This window comes from Lithobates pipiens, unplaced genomic scaffold (assembly GCF_037356315.1).
Source record: "Lithobates pipiens isolate NorthernLeopardFrog02 unplaced genomic scaffold, aLitPip1_a1.2 Scaffold_19, whole genome shotgun sequence".
NCBI classification, from domain to species: domain Eukaryota; kingdom Metazoa; phylum Chordata; class Amphibia; order Anura; family Ranidae; genus Lithobates; species Lithobates pipiens.
The window spans coordinates 438,596,427-438,615,826 of NW_027507764.1; the positions used below are offsets into that span (position 1 = coordinate 438,596,427).

The following is a 19,400-nucleotide window of genomic DNA, read 5'->3' on the forward strand; positions in this document are numbered from 1 at the left end:
GGGAGAGTCTCAGCCCAGTCCGCAGCCTCCCGGGGCGAAGTAAAAAAGATGGATTTCTCGCCGTCTTGAACCCGCAGTCTGGCCGGGAAAAGCATACTGTATTTCACCCCCCGCTGTCGCAGCAAGCTTCTAACGTGGTCGAAGGACTTCCGCTGTCGCTGGGTCTCAACCGAGTAATCCGGGAATATGAGGATCTTTGCATTTTCAAATTTAAGTTCCCCCTGCAGCCACGCCGCCCGGAGCACTGTGTCTCGGTCCCGGTAGTGTAGCAGTTTAAAGATGAGAGTGCGGGGTGGGGAACCCTGTGGGCCCCTGGTCGCCGGCATCCTATGGGCACGCTCAATGGAGAAGTGCGAGGAGAATTTGGCCTTAGGGAGCAGGGACGGAAGGAGCCCCTCCATAAATGACACCGGGTCCTGGCCTTCGGCCCCCTCAGGGAGACCAATCACCCGTAGATTATTGCGGCGGTTCCGGTTTTCGGCATCCTCGGCTCTTGCTTCTAGATGTCGAACCCTGACTTTCAGGGCCTGGATATCAGCAGCATGGGCCCCCTGAGCATCTTCCACCCCGGATACTCGGCGCTCAACCTCCGTCACCCGGTCACGGAACTTGTCCATGTCCCTCCTGATCAGGGCCGTCTCGGTCTGAACATGATCGATTTTTGTGGTCAGGGTGGTCTGGCAGGTAGAGATAGCCATCATCAGGGCCTCAAACGCCTCCGAGCCGGCATGGATAGCCCCGGCCGGGGGAGGATCCGTCTGCACCTCCATGTGGTTGACCGCGTGTGCGGGAGGCCAAGGAGCCGAGCGGGCAGGAGTCGAAGCGGACTTTTTCTGGCTAATCCGACGGCCACCGGGCATCGCCCAAAGCCCCTCGAGGTAGTCCTACAACGGAACGCACTGCCGGGAGTCTTCTACACCAGGGTGATAGTAGGATAAGCAGCCGGAGGCGAGAGCTCAGTTAAAACACGTCTGCTCTCGGCGCCATCTTGGACACGCCCCCAACCTTTATAATTTTTAAAACATCGCCTGTGGAGATTTTGGAGGGTAAAAGTTTGACGCCATTCCACGAGCGGGCGCAATTTTGGGTATCAATTTACTCGGCGCAACATTATCTTTCACAATATATATAAAAAAAAAAAATTGGACTAACTTTACTGTGGTCTTATTTTTATTAAAAAAGTGATTTTTTTTTCCAAAAAAAGAGTGCATTTGTAAGACCACTGCGCAAATACGGTATGAAAAAAAGTAATGCATTGACCTCCATTTTAATCTCTAGGGCGTCAGAAAAAATAAATATAATGTTTGGGGGTTCTAAGTAATTTCCTATCAAAAAATGAATGGATTTATAGATTGCATACACTTATGCCGACAGGAATCAATGTAGATATTGATTTAAACTGCTATTTATCCAATTATTAGGGTGCTAAGATACTGTTTCTTCTGTGTAAAGGGAATATTCAATCCAAGTGAATCCATTTTATATATTTTTTTATTTCTCTCTCTTATAAATCATCATTTCTAAAATTACTTTATGAGGGTTCTTTTTTAGATTTCTTATGAGGAGCTCATGTATGGATGTACATTTTTCTGTCCACAAGATGGCTGTGTCCTTTTGACACGGCTTGGTGCTGTTTTTCGGCGAACGGGCATGGCTGTATTCGCGTATAACGCAAGTCTTTGTGCGCCTAAATAATGGCTATGGCGCATGTATGGCTTCGCGAAGCCGTGTGTGCCATGGCCACCAAACAAACTGCGTAGCACAGCGTCACTCTTGCAAACGCATGTGCTCAATGACGAACCAAGGCGAAATGGCGCACAGTCGTGTGCCATCATACCGGTAAACAGCCAGACACAAGCAAAAAAGGTACACTTTGCAAACACCCACAGCTAGCCCAAAACTCCCCAGTACTTGAGGACCTTCAAGGATTCCACTTCGCAGGGTCCAATGCCCGGAGGCTGCATTACAGGCAAAACCTGGCAGGATCTTGAGTCTTCTTTGCGAGGCTCGGGTACCATTTATATAAGCATATAGAGCCTCTGTCAAATGGATTCCGATCGGTCAATCCCTTGATTCATTTAACCCCTTCAGCCCATGAAAATTATACCCCCTTCCTGACCAGAGCACTTTTTGCGATTTGCCACTGCGTCGCTTTAACTGACAATTGCGCGGTCCTGCAACGTTGCACCCAAACAAAATTGATGTCTTTTTTCCCCACAAATAGAGCTTTCTTTTGGTGGAACTTGATCCCCTCTGCGATAATTTTTTTCGCTATTAACAAAAAAAGGAGCGACAATTTTGGAAAAAAAGGCAATATTTTTTACTATAATAAATATTTCCCAAAAAAAAAAGTTTTTTTTTTTTTTTTTCAGTTTAGGCAGATATGTATTCTTCTATATAATTTTGGTAAAAAAAAAAAAAAAAATACAACAATAAGCATATATTAATTGGTTTGCACAAAAGTTATAGCGTCTACAAAATAGGGGATAGTTTTATGGCATTTGTATTATTATTATTTTTTTTTAATTAGTAATGGCGGCGATCTAATTTGGGACCATTGTCATTTATACAGTGATCAGTGCTATAAAAATGCACTGATTACTGCGTAAATGACACTGGCAGGGAAGGGGGTTAAGTGTGTCCCAGGGAGTGATTCTAACTGTGGGGGGGTGGGCTTCTACTCACATGACAGCAATCACTGCACCCGATGACAGGGAGCAGCGATCTGTCATCTCACAAGGCAGAATGGGGAAATGCCTGGTTTATATAGACACTTCCCCGCTCTGCGGCTCTATGACACGATCGCCAGGACACCGAAAGTCTCCATGGGGATGGTCACGCTGTATGCGGCAGGCGCACGCACCCGCTAGCCCCGCCAATTAAAGGGGACATACGGGTATGCCCATTGCTGCCATTGTGCTGACATATATCGGTGTGCAGCGGTCGGCAAGTGGTTAAGAACCGTTTGTGGGACTAAAGACCTGGAGCCCAGAGAGCTCAAACAACCGTGCCATCCACCTTGCAGACACTGATAAAAAAAAACCTGAAGTACTTTCCGTATGGGAGGGGTTATATAGGGGATAATTTCCTGTCTAAAGACTTTTGGTCTACCAGTGTCCATTCACCTGCCGATGAAGTATAACCAGTAGGTAATGAATATTAGCCTAACTCAGTGTCCCATGATGTATGAAAAAAAATACCAGCAAAAGAATATATTTGTGTGAACAAAATGATAAAAATATAGTTTGGGTACAGTGTTGCATGACCGCGCAATTGTCATTCGAAGTGCGACAGCGATGAAAGCTGAAAACTGGCCTTGGCAGGAAGAGGGTAAAAGTGCCAGGTACTAAAGTGGTTAATACCACAAATACTGTTACCCAAAACCAATCTATATTAGCCACCTTCAGCGCGCCGTATAGCACAATAACGGAGGAGTGGCGCGGCCCTCGTTCTGAGCGAACGTCATGTGACGTCGGCCCATTTAAAAGTCTTCGGGAGCGCGCAGCTCTTTTGGTGGCAGAGTGTCTCCAGGACAAAGCTCCTTACCGACAGGGGTAAACAGCCAATGACCTCAGCTGTTCACCACGTTATCCATTCACAGCCGTTTACAAATGACGGGTAACTGGCTATTACTGGCTCTTCTCTCCTCACACACAGTTTCCAGTGTGAGGAGAGAAGAGCCAGGATCAGTGAGTTACCGATATGTGTCTGTATTATACTGCACCAAATCACAGAATAAAGAGAACCTGTCACATCACCCCATCAGCAATGTAACAGTCCTCATCAGTGCCCAGCAGTGCACCTGTCACCCATCAGTAACCATAAAGTCCAGCTGTCACCATCAGAGATTAGTGCCGCGCAGTATATTAAAGAGAAAGGAGAGAGAAGGTGAAGAAAAATAAAAGTAATACATAGTTGCCAACTGTCCCGAATTTTGCGGGACATTCCCGCCATTAGGACATTTGTCTCGAATTAACTTTTTCCCGGGAAATGTCCCGTGAAATTTGGTTTGTCACGGGAAATAGAATTTCCCGTTTTTTTGCCGCCGGCCGCTAGGGGTCGGCGGCCGGTGGAGACAATGTCTCCGCCGGCCGCCATTTTTAAGATGACCAGAAGTTGGTCTACACCTGTGGCGTCGCCCACCCCCACTGCTAGTGTGTGTCAGTGAAGGAAGGCCAGTCTGTCAATGTGGATGTCGGGGCAGGGGCCAGTCGGATATCGGGGCCAGTGACAGTCATGGTATGTGGCCAGTCTGAGAATGTGGGGGGCCAGTCTCTGAATGTGGGGGGCCAGTATCTGAATGTGGGGGGCCAGTGACAGTCATGGCATGTGGCCAGTCTGAGAATGTAGGGGGCCAGTCTCTGAATGTGGGGGCCAGTGACAGTCATGGTATGTGGCCAGTCTCTGAATGTGGGGGCCAGTCTCTGAATGTGGGGGCGAGTCTGTAGATGTTGGGGGCCAGTCTGTAGATGTCAGGGGCCAGTGGTATGTGGGGGCAGGTCTGTGCAGGATGTGGGGTGGCGGTCTGTGCAGGATGTGGGGGGGCGGTCTGTGCAGGATGTGGGGGGGGGGCGGTCTGTGGATGTCAGAGGGACACCAGATGTAAGGAGGGGCTCCGCTGATGGACACAGATGTGAGGAAGGTACCTCTGATGGGGCACCTGATGTAAGGACAGACTCCGCTTGGGACACCTGATGGCATCTGGTGGCAGGCAACGTGGCTAGTGACACGCGCATGGCTCCCACTGATTCTGCATTATGGTGAGTGCAATGATTTCATTTCATATTACAATGTAATAATATAAATAATGTGCTTCAATCATCCTGACACCATAACAATCATGGCGCCGGGATGAGTGAAGCGCCAACACCAGGTATTTGGAGTATCTTTATCTGCTGATTGTCAAACTCTGGAAAACACATATTGCTATTGTGGTGTAGGATCAGGGGGCTGCTGTCCCTCCTTTCCCTCCCCCCTTCCCTCTCTCCATCCCCCTCCTTTCCCTCTCCATCCGCATTCATCTCAGACTCTAACCACACCCCTTTGAGCCACGCCCCATGTAAGCCACGCCCACAATTTACCGTAAACCAGGCCCATTTTCGCCGCGCTGTGCGCCCCGCATTTTTACCTTTTCCTATGCCACACCTATAAACGCATGTCCCCCCTAATTATACTCCGCCCACTGCCAAAAAAATGTCCCACATTTTTTTATAACGTTGGCAACTATGGTGATATATTCAGAGTAAAAGGTAGAAACAGTGAGGTAAGGGTGTATAAATGGATAAAGACTAAACTTGCTTAGTGTCAAAAGTTACCTCTTGAGCTGAACATATATGCTCCACAATGAGCATGGTGTACATCATAAATAATATATCAGTTGTATTCTAACTATGATGTATCTGGATACTAATATAATAAACCCAATATACATAAATATGAGCGATACCTGATAACATTAACTATAAATGTGCAAAAAGAGCTCTCACACACAGATTTGAACCGACTGAAAGCAGTGGATCAGCGACCGAATCGGAGGAAGAAAGGCTTCCTCCTAAAAGGGTACAGCACTCTGCAAACCAGGCAGCCGCCAGCGATAGATCCCAGGATGAAATGCCCAGTACCAGCACTGGAGTGTCACATCCCCCAAGGCTCGGGGCCAAACCATACCTCAAATAAATAAAAAGCAGTGCAGCGCAAAACAACTAAACATAAAAATATATATATAATGATATACAGAAACATAAAAAGAAAGTCAATAAAAGCACCAACGTGGTTCCGTATAGGGTGATCAATAAGCAAGCACGGTGTGACATTCTTTCCAACCAAGTGATCTTCTCCACCTGTTGAGAGTGCTAGCAGCTCACCTCATACGATGGACCCCTGAATTTCAATAGGGTCAAAACAAGCGGCCCCTTAGCCAAGGGAAAATGCAATACTCCACTTTAACATCTACGACACTGGAAGAATACTTCTGAACAATATAGATCTCAAACATAAGCTCCACAGAATTCCAGCGTGCAAACATGAAATAGCAATAAATAGTACAAACAGTTCTCTCCGTATGGCAAAGTAAACACAGATTTATTAAAAGTTTTGCACTTACATTAATCAGCACTGTTCTCCAGTGCTAAGGATCAACAGTGATACAATAATTGTACTGGCCACGAGGATGGGTGGAGGACGCGGGTGAAGTCACTTAGTCACGTGGTTCCGTATGCGTTGCGTCCCAGGGGGCGGGACTTCATCAGCGGTGACGGAGTGACGCTCACCACCCGCTATTTGTACTTTACTAAAGTGCCATCTATAAGGGACGGCTTGAAACCATAGCAACTTAGTAAACAGTTCGGCCGGAAATTCCAGCTCACCGCTAAGCCACTCAAAACCCAGGAAGCAGTAGCGCCCTGTGTGATACCATGACGACAGCAAACAAACAGCAACATAACCACTTTCAATACTGACACTGGTGTCCGCAAAGGTACAAATGGCGACAAACAGTGGCAACACTGCTTGCAATACCGTCACTGGCATCCACAAAGGAACAGCTTATTATGCCTCATAGACCAGCAATCATATCAGCATTCATAAGTGGCCAATAACATATGGCTCAATATTAAAAAATGCTCACAAAATTCATTATAAGGGACAACTTGCCTCATTATAAGGGTATGATGAAAAATGTGATTATATTTAAAAGAATTTATATGTGACCGCCCGCGTCTACGTCCATCCCCATGTACATCTTACTTCCAGATTAATAAAAATCCATATTAACCACTTGCTTACTGGGCACTTAAACCCCCCTCTTGCCCAGACCAATTTTCAGCTTTCAGCGCTGATGCTCTTTGAATGACAATTGCGCGGCCATACAACACTGTACCCAAATGAAATTTTTATCATTTTTTTCCCACAAATAGAGCTTTCTTTTGGTGGTATTTAATTACAGCTGAGAGTTTTATTGTTTGCTAAACAAACAAAAAAAGATGCAAAAAATAAAATAAAAAATCATGTTTAATAGTTTGTTATAAAATTTCGCAAACAGGTCATTTTTCTCCTTCATTGAAATGCGCTGATGAGGCGGCACTGGTGGGGACTGATAGGCACAGTTAAGGCGACACTAATAGGCACAGATAAGGTGGCACCAATAGGCACAGATAAGGCAGTACTGATGGGCACAGATAAGGCGGCACTGATGGGCACAGATAAGGCGGCACTGATGGGCACAGATAAGGCGGCACGGATGGGTGGCACTAAGGGGCACTGATAGGTACCACTGATAGATGGGACTGATGGGCACTGATAGGTGGCACTGCTGGGCACGGATATGTGGCACTGAGGTGCAGCACTGTTGTTGAGGCAGATTGTGGGCACTGATAGGTGGCACTGTGGGCACTGATGTATGGCACTGTGGGCACTGATGTGTGGCACTGCTGGGTGGCACTTTTGTTAATAAGTGGCAGGGGGCAGGTGGGCACTGATAAGTTGGCCGTGATCGGGACTGATGTCCCGATCACGGCCGCCGGTGATCGGCTTTTTTTTTTGTAGGAAAAATAGCCATTTACCGGCTCTGTTTTGTCACATGATCAGCTGTCATTGGCTGACAGCTGATCACGTGGTAAGGGGTCGTGATCGACCCCTTGCTCAGATCCTCAGACTCGGCGATCACAGAGTGCGGCACGTGCGCCCCTCAGGGGGTGCACAGGCTGCTCATGCACGGGACAACGTCAATAGACGTAGTCCCGGCAAAGCAGGTCCGCGCTGTAGCCATCATTCAGCTATAGCGCAGATCTCTAGTGGTTAAAAAATATATATACAAATACATAAAAAAAAAAATCTAATACAATATCTTAACGATCTGAAATGAAACAATTAACATCAAATTCAACATTCAAACCTCTTGGCACAAGTACTTTTGTTTCGTATATCCAGTGAGACTCTCTACAACTAAGTTGACGTATATTACCACTTCTCCAATGTTTCACGACTCTCTCAATCCCCCAAAACTTCAAACCCCTAGGATTTTGGTTATGGACTAATTTAAAGTGCCTGGAAACATTGTGAGTCTTAAGTCCCTTCTTGATGTTGTTCACATGCTCGCCTAACCTAACATGGAGGGGCCTAGATGTCCTACCAATATATTATAGGCCACACTCAAACATGTAAACATCAATTGCTGGATTTTATACTCTTTGTTGCTGAAGATACACAGTTTTATCGTTAAATTATACACTTAGAATGCTTGCACGCGGTACACTTACTGCAAGCATAAAAACCAGAGAGAAAAGAAAACAAACGATTGTCTGATTGTATAGGAGGATCAACAACACTAGGGGCCAGCCGATCCCCAAGAGAGGGAGCCTTTTTATATATAAATGGTGGCTGCTGTGGCAGAAGGGGACCCAGTACTTTGTCTTGTTTCAAGATAGACCAGTTTTTACGAACAATATTTTCAATTTTTTTATGTTGAACGCTGTAATTCAATATCATTTTGAAACTTACAATGTCAACATTCTCCTCCTTGATTTTGTCAGCAAACAATGCCTCTCTTTGCATACCCCTCACCCGCTCTACTTCACTATCCAGAGTGGTTTTCTCATAACCTTTCTGCTGAAACCTGGTCACAAGGACCTGAGACTGGGACACAAAGTCCTCATCCGAGTGCAGTTCCGCCTGAGTCTAATAAACTGACCTCTGGGGATGTTGCACAACCATAACCGGTGATGACAGCTCCCCAAAGGGATTTAAGAATTTCAGTTAGTTTAAAATGATTGCAAAGGTGAAAATGATCACCATCCTTGGGATATCTCCAAATCAAGGAAGACAATGTGTTCCATACTCACATTCATTGAGTTGTATATTCTTAGAATTACTAGTCATAGTATGAATCAACTTTTCCAAACCACCCTGGTCCCCCTGCCAAATTAGAATAAGATAGTTAATAAATCACCTATAGCAAACAAGTTCAGGGGGGGGGCGCGATTTTTGAAGACAACATCCTCCTCCCAGTGGGCCATAAACAAATTGGCCACACTGGGAGCAAAATGTCCCCCCATCGCCACCCCTCTTGTCTGCAAATAGTATTGTCCATCATACCAGAATTAGTTTCTGGATAAACAAAAACTAAGGCACCTCAGAAGAAAGTTTTTATGCCTCCTCGAGAGGCTGGATGATGCTAGAGCCCATTGAACAGAGGACGTAGCATCCTCATGGCCTATTATAGTGTACAAGGAGCCGATGTCAGAAGTCACTAAAAGAGTAGACGAGGTACAATTAATTGATTCCAACACTTGTATAATGTGGTTGGTTACTTAGAGAAAAGCTTCAATTTTACACACAAGTGGCTGCAGGAAAGAGTCAATGTACTGTCCGACTCTAGATGAAATAGTATCGATTCCATTGACAATCGGCCTCCCAGGCGGGTTGACACTGTCCTTATGGATTTTAGGTAGACAGTATATTATTTGGGTTCTACAAAATAGGGGATCTAGATAAGCTGCCTCCTTTCTGTTCAATATACCCCTATTTTTACCCTCTTCATCCAACATTATCTGTATTCAGAGGGTTGAATGTAGATTTATTGCGTAGATTAGAATGAGTCCCCACCTCTAATACAGGGGTTTTGACAGGGTTGGATTAAAAATACTTTTTGATATTTAAACCTCTAATGTATTTGTGAATATTTACATAGGTCTGAAATGTATTCAGATTCTGGACAGGGGCAAACTTCAATCCCCTGTCCAGAACCCGAACCTCATCTTCACTAAGTGAACAGCTACTGAAGTTGTAAATACCTGCACCTAATGGAGTTTCGTCTTTTGAATTCTCCTACCCTCTTCTCCTTCCTCTCTTTTTTCATTTGTATTTGTCCATTCCCTTGTGGGGATTGGTTGGGTGGAGGTTTCCACAATTCCATTTGATTCAGATGATAAGGGGGCAGGCCCCTCCCTGGGCCACTCTGAGCCCCTGAAAAATCCCCTCCTTCACACATAGGATTGATTTTGTAATGGGGCATATCTGTTATAAGTAGGTATTTGATTCCCTCTCGGGTATTGTACCTTACCCCTTTCCCTATTATTAGTATAGGGCCCTTGTTCATACCAATGATTATCCCAGTTGCGGGGGGACTCAAAGTTCTGATGATATTGGACAGTATTCCTGGCAGGAGATTGAAAATAACCCCCTCTTTTACCCCTACCTCTTCTGTATTTTTTCTTTTTGATTGTTACCTCTTGGGGTTTGGGGGTTATCAAACATAGGTTCTTCCACATAATGGACACGGCCCTGCCTCACATCTCTACTAGTGGAAGGTAGGGGAGAATTGACCACATCCTGAGTAAGAGCTACTTCAGAGGTAGATACAGTGGGCACAATAACTGTCTGCCATTTGAAAATATTACCATTACTAAAATCATCCAAGTCCCTAATGTCCCTAATGTATTTATTTTTATTTTTATTTTGAACTTCTAAATCCCATTTAAGAAGTTTATTTTTAAACTCCAATGATAATCTCTGAAATTCCTCACTTTCTTTGTGAGGTTCCATAGGTGTTTTAATTTCCTGTATTTGGGATTCTAACATGACCATTTTCCTTTGTTTACGTAACAATAAGAAGTCAAGCAATTCTAAACCTTTTCCAACAAAAAAAAAAGTTTGCCATTCAGTCATTGATGCCTCATTAGGCGGTACATCCCACCTCAAACGGCGTGGGATTATTTTAGCCGCTACATATTGTTCAAAGGAGGTGACATCCCACCAGGTTTTAACTTTTTTCTCGAAAATATGTCCCAACTTCCTAAAAGATTGGGCTAGGTCAGTGACCTGATTATTAGATGAGTTACGGGAAAACACCTCCCCCAGTTTCACTTCCCAAATTGCCGCTAGATTGTAATAAATTGATACAGATAAATATAAAATAGAAAATCAATCAGCGCAATAAATGTATCACGTAACAGCAGCTGAACACTGAGGATCCACTTATCAAATCCTTACAATAAAATAAATAAAAAGCAGTGCAGTGCAAGACAACTAAACACATAAAGAATATATATAATGATATATTGAAACATAAAAAGAAAGTCCATAGAGGCACCAACGTGGTTCCGTATAGGGTGATCCTATCAATAAGCAAGCATGGTATGAGACATTCTTTCCAACCAAGTGATATCCTCCACCAGTAGAGAGTGCTAGCAGCTCACCTCATACGATGGACCCCTGAATTTGAGTTACAGTGTTCAACATAAAAAATGTGAAAATATTGTTCTTAAAAACTGGTCTATCTTGAAACAAGACAGTACTGGGCCCCCTTCTGCCACAGCGGCCATCATTTATATATAAAAAGGCTCCCTCTCTTTGGGATCGGCTGGCCCCTAGTGTTGTTGATCCTCCTATACAATCAGACAATCGTCTGTCTTCTTTTCTGTCTGGTTTTTATGCTTGCGGTAAGTGTACCGCGTGCAAGCATTCGAAGTGTAATATTAAAAAAACAAAAAAAACTTTGTATCCTCAGCAACAAATAAAGAGTATAAAATCCAGCAATTGGGGGGGTGTGGCCTGCGCGCGTAGCGGATGGTAGCTTGAGTCCGGAGCTCCGGAACACATCAGGGATTTAGCGGCACAAACCGACTCACCGGGACCCTTTCATCCCGTACGAACAGCCTGACACCCGCACATACCTCCGCACTATGTCTAGGAAACGCAAGGAGCTGCGCAAGCCCCAGCGCCTGACGGACTTTTATCCCCACAAGCTACAGGAGGGTAAGCAAAATGGCCACCGGCCATCTTCCACACCATCGAACAATGCGGCCTCCTCTCCCCCCTCAGCTAACAATGGTCATCATAATGACAGCTCCACGGCAAGCTCCCAGCTTAGCTCTCCCTCCCCCATATCGGGCAGCCCAGCGAAGGCCAAGTTTAAGCTGGATGGCGATGGATGCAATCAGCAGGCCTACCATGCTTCAGACTCAGGGGATGAGACACATGAACTTCCTGACTCCATTGAATCATTCCCCACACATCAGCCTGTCATGGATACTGTGCTGAAAGATATGCTTTTATCCCTGAGAAGCTCACTCCAATCGACATGGCACAATGCATGCATAAGTTTCACACATCTATACAGGGAGTGGAGACCCGGGTTGAGCACATTGAACAGAAAATGGGTGAGTTTGCTAATACCATTAATGCTCTGGTGGATTCACATGAGGAAAGAGAAGGGGATACTGAGTGGATTAAATCAAAACTCGCTGACATTGAGGACAGAAACAGGAGGAATAATTTGAAAATCAGAGGAATACCAGAGTCAGTACAACAAAATGACTTGTGCGCATATGTTTCCTCATTGTTTAAGGCCCTGGACCCTAATCTTTCTGACCTGGATATAACTATTGATAGGATTCATCGTTTACCTAAACCATCTTTTTTGCCAGAGTAGGTCCCAAGGGATGTGATCCTACGTCTTCACTTTTATCATGTGAAAGAACAGTTGTCAATGCTGATGCGCAAAGGTGAGCATATTTCTAAACAATACCATAACCTGCAGTTTTTTGCGGATTTGTCGCAATACACATTGCAAAAAAGGAAGAACCTGATCTCCATTACCAAGGCGCTTAGGAATCACAAAATTATTTACCGCTGGGGATACCCTACTAAACTCTCCATCATGAAGGATGGCCACAGAAAAGGGGCTTGCCCTCCTAGAGCAATGGAAGATTCTCCCTGAGCGATCAGCGGAGGAAAACGCAAGCAACCCGAGACGCACACCAAGTCCTACGTGGACAACCGTTACACATAATATACATTCCCATGCATAACCCGGTTGGGTACTGTGTTTACTCCATTATCCCTGATGGTCTTCTCAAGACTGCCTTTAGGCTGACTAACTTTCTCCCCCTTTTTTTTTGGATTCGGAGCAGTTTGCCACTGCATACCGGTGCTACAAGTTTTTCTGCTCACGTTGGAAGCGGTTAAGTTATGTGGCTTTACGATAAGTCACTTGATTCTATGGTTCACTTGTTTTCTTTACTTTACTTTGTTGTTTCTTACTTTTTTCTGTTTCAAGTTCTATTAATCGGAATTCGGAGACTCTAAGATGTATCCACTGCTCAAGAGCACCTCCCGGCACAGATGGATGTCGGACACACACTGCAGTTCCAAGACGCTCGGCACAGTGAGTACTTCATATCCACTATTCAGATAGCATGTGCCCACCTGTACTCTTCCACGATAGCATTTGAGACGAGAATTCACCGCCTTTTAAGTGTAAAGCCCATTGCTACAATACAGCTTACTTTAGTTACTACCTATGGGTATTAAAATGATCTCCATCAACGCGAAGGGCCTCAACCATCCAGTTAAGAGAAGATCCATCTGGAATGAGGCAATCACCAACAAGGCTGATATCCTGTGTGCTCAGGAGACACATTTTATCGCGTCGGCTCCACCACGCTGCTTACACAAAAGTTTCCCCCACGTATTTACTGCTAATGCTCCCACGAAAACGAAAGGAGTCTTAATAGCGGTTAAGGACTCAATAGCTTTTTCTCTAATCGAGGTCATTAACGACGCCCAGGGTCGTTTCCTCATATTGATTTGTGAACTCAATTCAGCTACTTTCACCATAGTGAATGCCTATTCCCCTAATAGGCGCCCGGTAAGCTTCTTCCATAGACTGATGAAAAAAGTGAGAGCACACCAAAAAGGGAGACTTATCATCTGTGGAGACTTTAATGCTACTCCCGATCAGACTACGGATTCATCCTCAGGCTCCAGGCTCACTGGCCCATCCTTGCTACCCTCACTCCATAGGCTTGAACTGTTTGACGCCTGGCGGTGCTTCCACGCGGAAGAAAGAGACTTCACTTTTTTTTTCATCTCCACACAGGTCGTATTCCCACATCGATCTGTTCTTGGTGGAACATGACACTCTAGCGGATGTGGCCTCCACGACCATTAACACCATTACGTGGTCTGATCATGCCTCTATTACTTTGACATTGTCGGGTTCGCTAACAGGGGGTGCACCTCCATTATGGAGGCTCAACTCATTTCTTCTACAGAGGAAGGACTGTAAGGAAAGATTTGAATCGCAGTTGAAAGAATTTTTTGAACTTAATGCTTTATCTGTACAAGATAAATTTGTACTTTGGAATGCGCATAAAGCATTCATACGTGGTATATTTATGCAATTGGGGGCGAGGATCAAGAGGCAGCAACGTAAGCAGGTTACAGATTTAACTGAGCAGATTTCCCAATTAGAAACCCATAACAAACATAATCCATCCCGCACAATATCCCACCAACTTAGCAAGCTGAGACATGAGCTGAGATTATTACTATTAGGAGATTTTGAGAAATCTTCCCGAAGGCTCAAGATGTCCTACTAAGCTACGGGGAACAGGGAAGGTAAAAACTTAGCGAATAGAATAAAGGGACTGAGACATAAGACCAGAATTCCATATATACTACACCCTGTCACACATAGCAAACTTTACCACCCCCAGGAGATAGCGGACGCATTTAGTCAATACTACAGCTCCCTATATAATTTGAAGAATGACCCTCATACTGCCCAACCTACTCCTGAAGCAATTCAGGCGTTTTTGGATAAACTGAGTCTCCCTGCTGTTTCACAGGATCAATTAACAACCCTAAATCACCCATTTACCACTGAGGAAGTCCACAGAGCTATTAACTCCTTCCCGTGTAACAAATCACCAGGTCCGGATGGGTTCTCAGGGGACTACTACAAATCCTTTAAACTCTTATTGACTCCATATCTTGAACAAGTTTTTAACACTGCTGCTGCCTCTGCCTCCTTTCCCCCTGAGATGTTGACTGCTGTCATTGTAACATTGCCGAAGCCAGGTAAGAAGCCCAACACCCCTCAAAACTTCAGACCTATCTCGCTCCTTAATATCGACCTGAAAATATATGCTAAAATGATTTCTTTCCGCTTGCTAGATCTCCTGCCCTCGCTTATACATCATGACCAGACAGGCTTCACCAAGGGACGGCAGACATCTGATGCCACACGTAGACTGATAAACATTATCCATTTGGCCGGGTTGCGTGGGAGGCCTTCTCTGCTCCTAGCCTTGGACGCGGAGAAGGCCTTCGATCGCATTCATTGGCAATATCTTTCCCAGGTTCTATCGAAATTTGGTTTCTCTGGTAGTATCCTTAATGCCATCCTGGCCCTTTACTCCAAACCATCAGCCCAAATTTACACCTCGGGAGTACTGTCCAGGCCGTTTATGATTACGAACGGCACTGGGCAGGGATGTCCCATATCTCCTTTAATTTTCAACCTTTTGATGGAGCCCCTGGCGATTCATATCTGATCTCACCCGGATATCTCAGGCTTTCCCACAAACAACTCAACACATACAATCAGTCTATTTGCAGATGATATCATAATGATCTTAACAGATGTGGAAACTTCCCTGGCTTCGGTACATGCATCTCTCACTATGTTTAACAAGATATCTTATTACAAAGTCAATGATACTAAGTCATACATAATGGATCTAGGAGTGGACCCACGGGTCCGAAAGAAACTTATGTCACAATTCCCCTATGTGTGGAAGCAGGATGGGATCAAATACTTAGGTATAACCCTTACGGAATCCATGGCAGGGTTATATGCAGCCAACTATTCTCCCTTCTTAGATGCTCTTGGTGCAAAACTACAGGAGATCTCGAAGGTAGAATTGTCTTGGACAGGCCGCTTGGCAGCCTTTAAGATGATGGTGCTCCCACAGCTATTGTACCTGTTCCGAGCATTGCCTATTGTACTCCCCAACTCCTTTTTTATTAAGGCACAATCTCTGTTGAACACATACCTATGGCGAGGTAAGAAAGCTCGTTGTGCCTTTAAAAAACTGGTTAAGGCTAAAAATGCGGGGGGGGGGGGGGGGGTATAGGTCATGTTGTATTGAAAGACTATTACTCTGCAGCTATCCTCGCACAAGCTAGAGCTTGGTTCCCCCATCCGCAGAGACCTAGATGGGTGGAGTTAGAGAAAGCACAGATCAATGAGAGGGGACTGGTGGACCTACTTTTGTCTTCCACCTTCCCCGCTCAGATCCACGCGCATTTATCAGTTACTATGGAGGCCACCCTCAACGTTTGGAAACAGTTTACATCTTTAGACTTTTCGGAACAGGTTTTAAAAGCAATTCCACTCCCAATATCTTGTATTTTATGGCTAGTACCTGATCTTAATGTGAGTAGGTGGGTGACTAGGGGAATCATTAATTTGTCAGACTTGATGACTGGACCCACTCTTAAAACATTTGAGGCACTGCAGATAGAATATGGTCTAGAGGAGAATGACCGTTATAGATACATACAGATAGTTCATTTTCTTACGAGAAATCCCACCCTACACGTACAATTACCATGGCGCGCTGTTCTTTATCTCACTAACCGTATTACCACTATTAAGGGCATATCCATGTTTTACTGTTTTTTTCATGATAAGACAAACTTTGAAAAATCCACTAATATTAAGGCGTGGGAACGCAAATTGGGTGTAGAATTCCCTGCAGATCAATGGATTAAGGCTTTACAAACAACTTTTAAAGCGACTAAAAGCGCTAACCTTTGGGAAATGACCCATAAATTACTACTAAGATGGTACCTGACTCCTTATAGGGTCTCCAGATTCTCCCCTCAGTCCTCCCCCCTTTGCTGGAGAGGGTCTGGGGAGACTGGAACTCTTTATCATGTCATGTGGGATTGCCCAGAGTTGAGGCAATTGTGGTCTGGGACATTTGGTTTGATCTCTACTTTAACAGGGAAATTGGTGCTACCTACTGCAGCTGTAGCAGTTTTATCCCTGGGCATAGAGCAATTACCACCACAGACTAGAACTATAGCCACTCATATTCTCCTTAGTAATAGGTTAGTAATATTGCGTCATTGGAGGGAGATTAACCCCCCTTCCCTCAGAGAAGTCATTGAAACAACTAATACGCATGCTTCATACGAAATTCTCTTTGCAGCCTCTCAGGGCAACTTTTTACAGATGAGCAATAAATGGTCAAATTTGTCTACGTGGTACTCCTCTCGAAATTGATAATGATGTTGTTTACATGGTTTACAAAGTCAATACTTATAGAATTCTAATCGGTTCTAACCCCTTCTTTCCTGTTATATTTCGCTCCAAGTGCTGTTTGATGTACAACTCTGTGACGTGCTAGTATTCTTGCTCTTTTATTGCATGTAAAAATTCTCCGATATTATATGGAAACTGATTATCTTAATAAAAAGTTATTGGAATTAAAATCCAGCAATTGATTACGTGTACCACAACTGGTGGTGTTTACATGCTCAAGTGTGAGTGTGGCCTTCAATATATTGGTAGGACATCTAGGCCATCACGTTCCCACTGTGCACACACCCCTGCTGCAAGCTCCGTGACTGTGCCCACGGAACCCGCAATCGTGACACGGAGCTGAAGAACAGGTAGATGACGATGTAAACACTCTATCCCCGTTCTGCCTAGTGACAGGACACAGATTGTCTGCTCCCTGTCATTGGGAGCAGTGATCAGCATCGTGTCACCGCTAGCCCATCCCCTAGACAGTTAGAAACACACCCCAGGACACACTTAACCCATCCCTGCCACCTAGTGGTTAACCTCATCACTGCCAGTGACATTTTTACAGTAATCAATGCATTGATTGCTGTATTAATGCCAATGGTCCCAAAAATGTGTCAACATTGTCCGATGTGTCCGCCATGTCGCAGTCACGATAAAAACAGCTGATCGCCGCCATTACTAGTAAAAAAAAATATATATATTAATAAAAATGCCATAAATCTATCCCCTATTTTGTAGCTGTGATAACTTTTGCACAAACCCATCAAACGCTTATTGCGATTTATTTTTACCAAAAATATGTCGAACAATACGCATCGGCCTAAACTGAGGGAAATTTTTTTTTAGAGCAAAAAGTAAAAAAGAATTATTTTTTTTTCAAAATTGTTGTGCTTTTTTGTTTATAGCTCAAAAAATAAAAACCACAGAGGTGATCAAATACCACCAAAAGAAAGCTCAATTTGTGAGAAAAAAAAGGACATAAATTTTGTTTGGGTACAACATCGCACGACCGCGCATTTGTCAGTTAAAGTGACGCACTGTCGATTCACAAAAAGAGCTCTAGTCAGGAAGGGGGCAAATCCTTCTGGGGCTGAAGCGGTTAATAGATTTACTTTAATATGTAAAAGTACATAAAAAAAAACACAAACATGTTATTTTGTCTTCTGTACTGCATACCTTGCAAGCTGTAACCATCTGATGACATCAGGAGGAAGATCCGTTCTGCCCCGCATCTTCTTTGCTGGCGGCTCCCCTAGTGGCTGCAAGTGCTGCAGTCCTTTTTCCAGCAGCAGAATACCCAGTGGCTGCTGCAGGCTTTGTATACTACTGGTGCTCACACTTGTTGGGTTCAGGTCAAGGAGTTCAATGTGATGATAACACATATTCTGCAGGGGAAAAATTTGCCTTATTCAAATGTAAACAAATATATTAGCACCAGAAAACAAAACAAAAAAAACTGGACGCAGATTATTTTCCTTTTACATACTAAAGTTGCACTTTCCCAAAAGAGGAATTGGAAGAAAAAAAAAAAAAAAAACATCAAGAAATCATTGTAGCATAGGACTGAACAAGGGAAATCTATCTACCGTATTCCCCCATCAACATTAAACACTGTGGACAGAGGAACCTAGATTATTGGCTATTGTATGTATACAACGGCAGTACCCCATAGCTGCCTGAAGACCCAGCTCTTTCAAATGGACTTTTCTTGAATTTCAGCTAATTCCGCAGGAATTGTAAAACAAAAATAGGATTCTTATAACAGCTTACCTGTAAAATGCATTTCTTTGATGTACATCAGGGGATACAGAGCCATAGTAATTACTATGTGGGTTATATCACACCGGCAGGTGATGGACACTGGCACGCCCCTAAAGGCGTGTACTCCCTCAGTTTTGTAGCCAAGCAATACAAGTGTATACCAAAGAAGGGAGGTACCTCTGTGTCCCCTGATGTACATCAAAGAAAAGGATTTTACAGGAAAGTGTTATAAAAATCCTATTTTCTTTTCTTACATCAGGGGACACAGAGTCATAATGTGGGATGTCCCATAGCAATGGAAACTGAAGGGGGGAGACAGAACAAAAAACAGGAGGCCAGAGGACTCATACTACAGTCTGTAGTCTGTGCCCAAAGGCAATATCCTCATGACCTTGAATATTGATTTGATAAAATCTGATAAACGTATGAACCAAAGACCAAGTCACGGTCTTACAGATCTGAGCCATAGATGCTTGATGATGCACCACCCAAGAGGCACTAATCGCCCTGGAGCGTTCTCTTAATATGAGAATATGAG

General features: G+C 44.2%; 1 protein-coding gene across 5 annotated transcripts in view; it reads right to left on the reverse strand.

Moving 5' to 3' along the window:
- Positions 1-19,400, reverse strand: part of PRKDC (protein kinase, DNA-activated, catalytic subunit) — a 794,135-nt gene that overhangs the window by 221,023 nt on the left and 553,712 nt on the right. For all 5 annotated transcript variants that reach the window (XR_013277654.1, XR_013277655.1, XM_077492661.1 and 2 more), the window contains exon 63: positions 18,278-18,486. Coding sequence is in view for 3 of the 5 variants with exons in the window: in XM_077492661.1 (XP_077348787.1) it covers positions 18,278-18,486 (209 nt within the window). In the remaining 2 variants the exon portion in view is untranslated. The remainder of the gene's footprint in view (positions 1-18,277; positions 18,487-19,400) is intronic.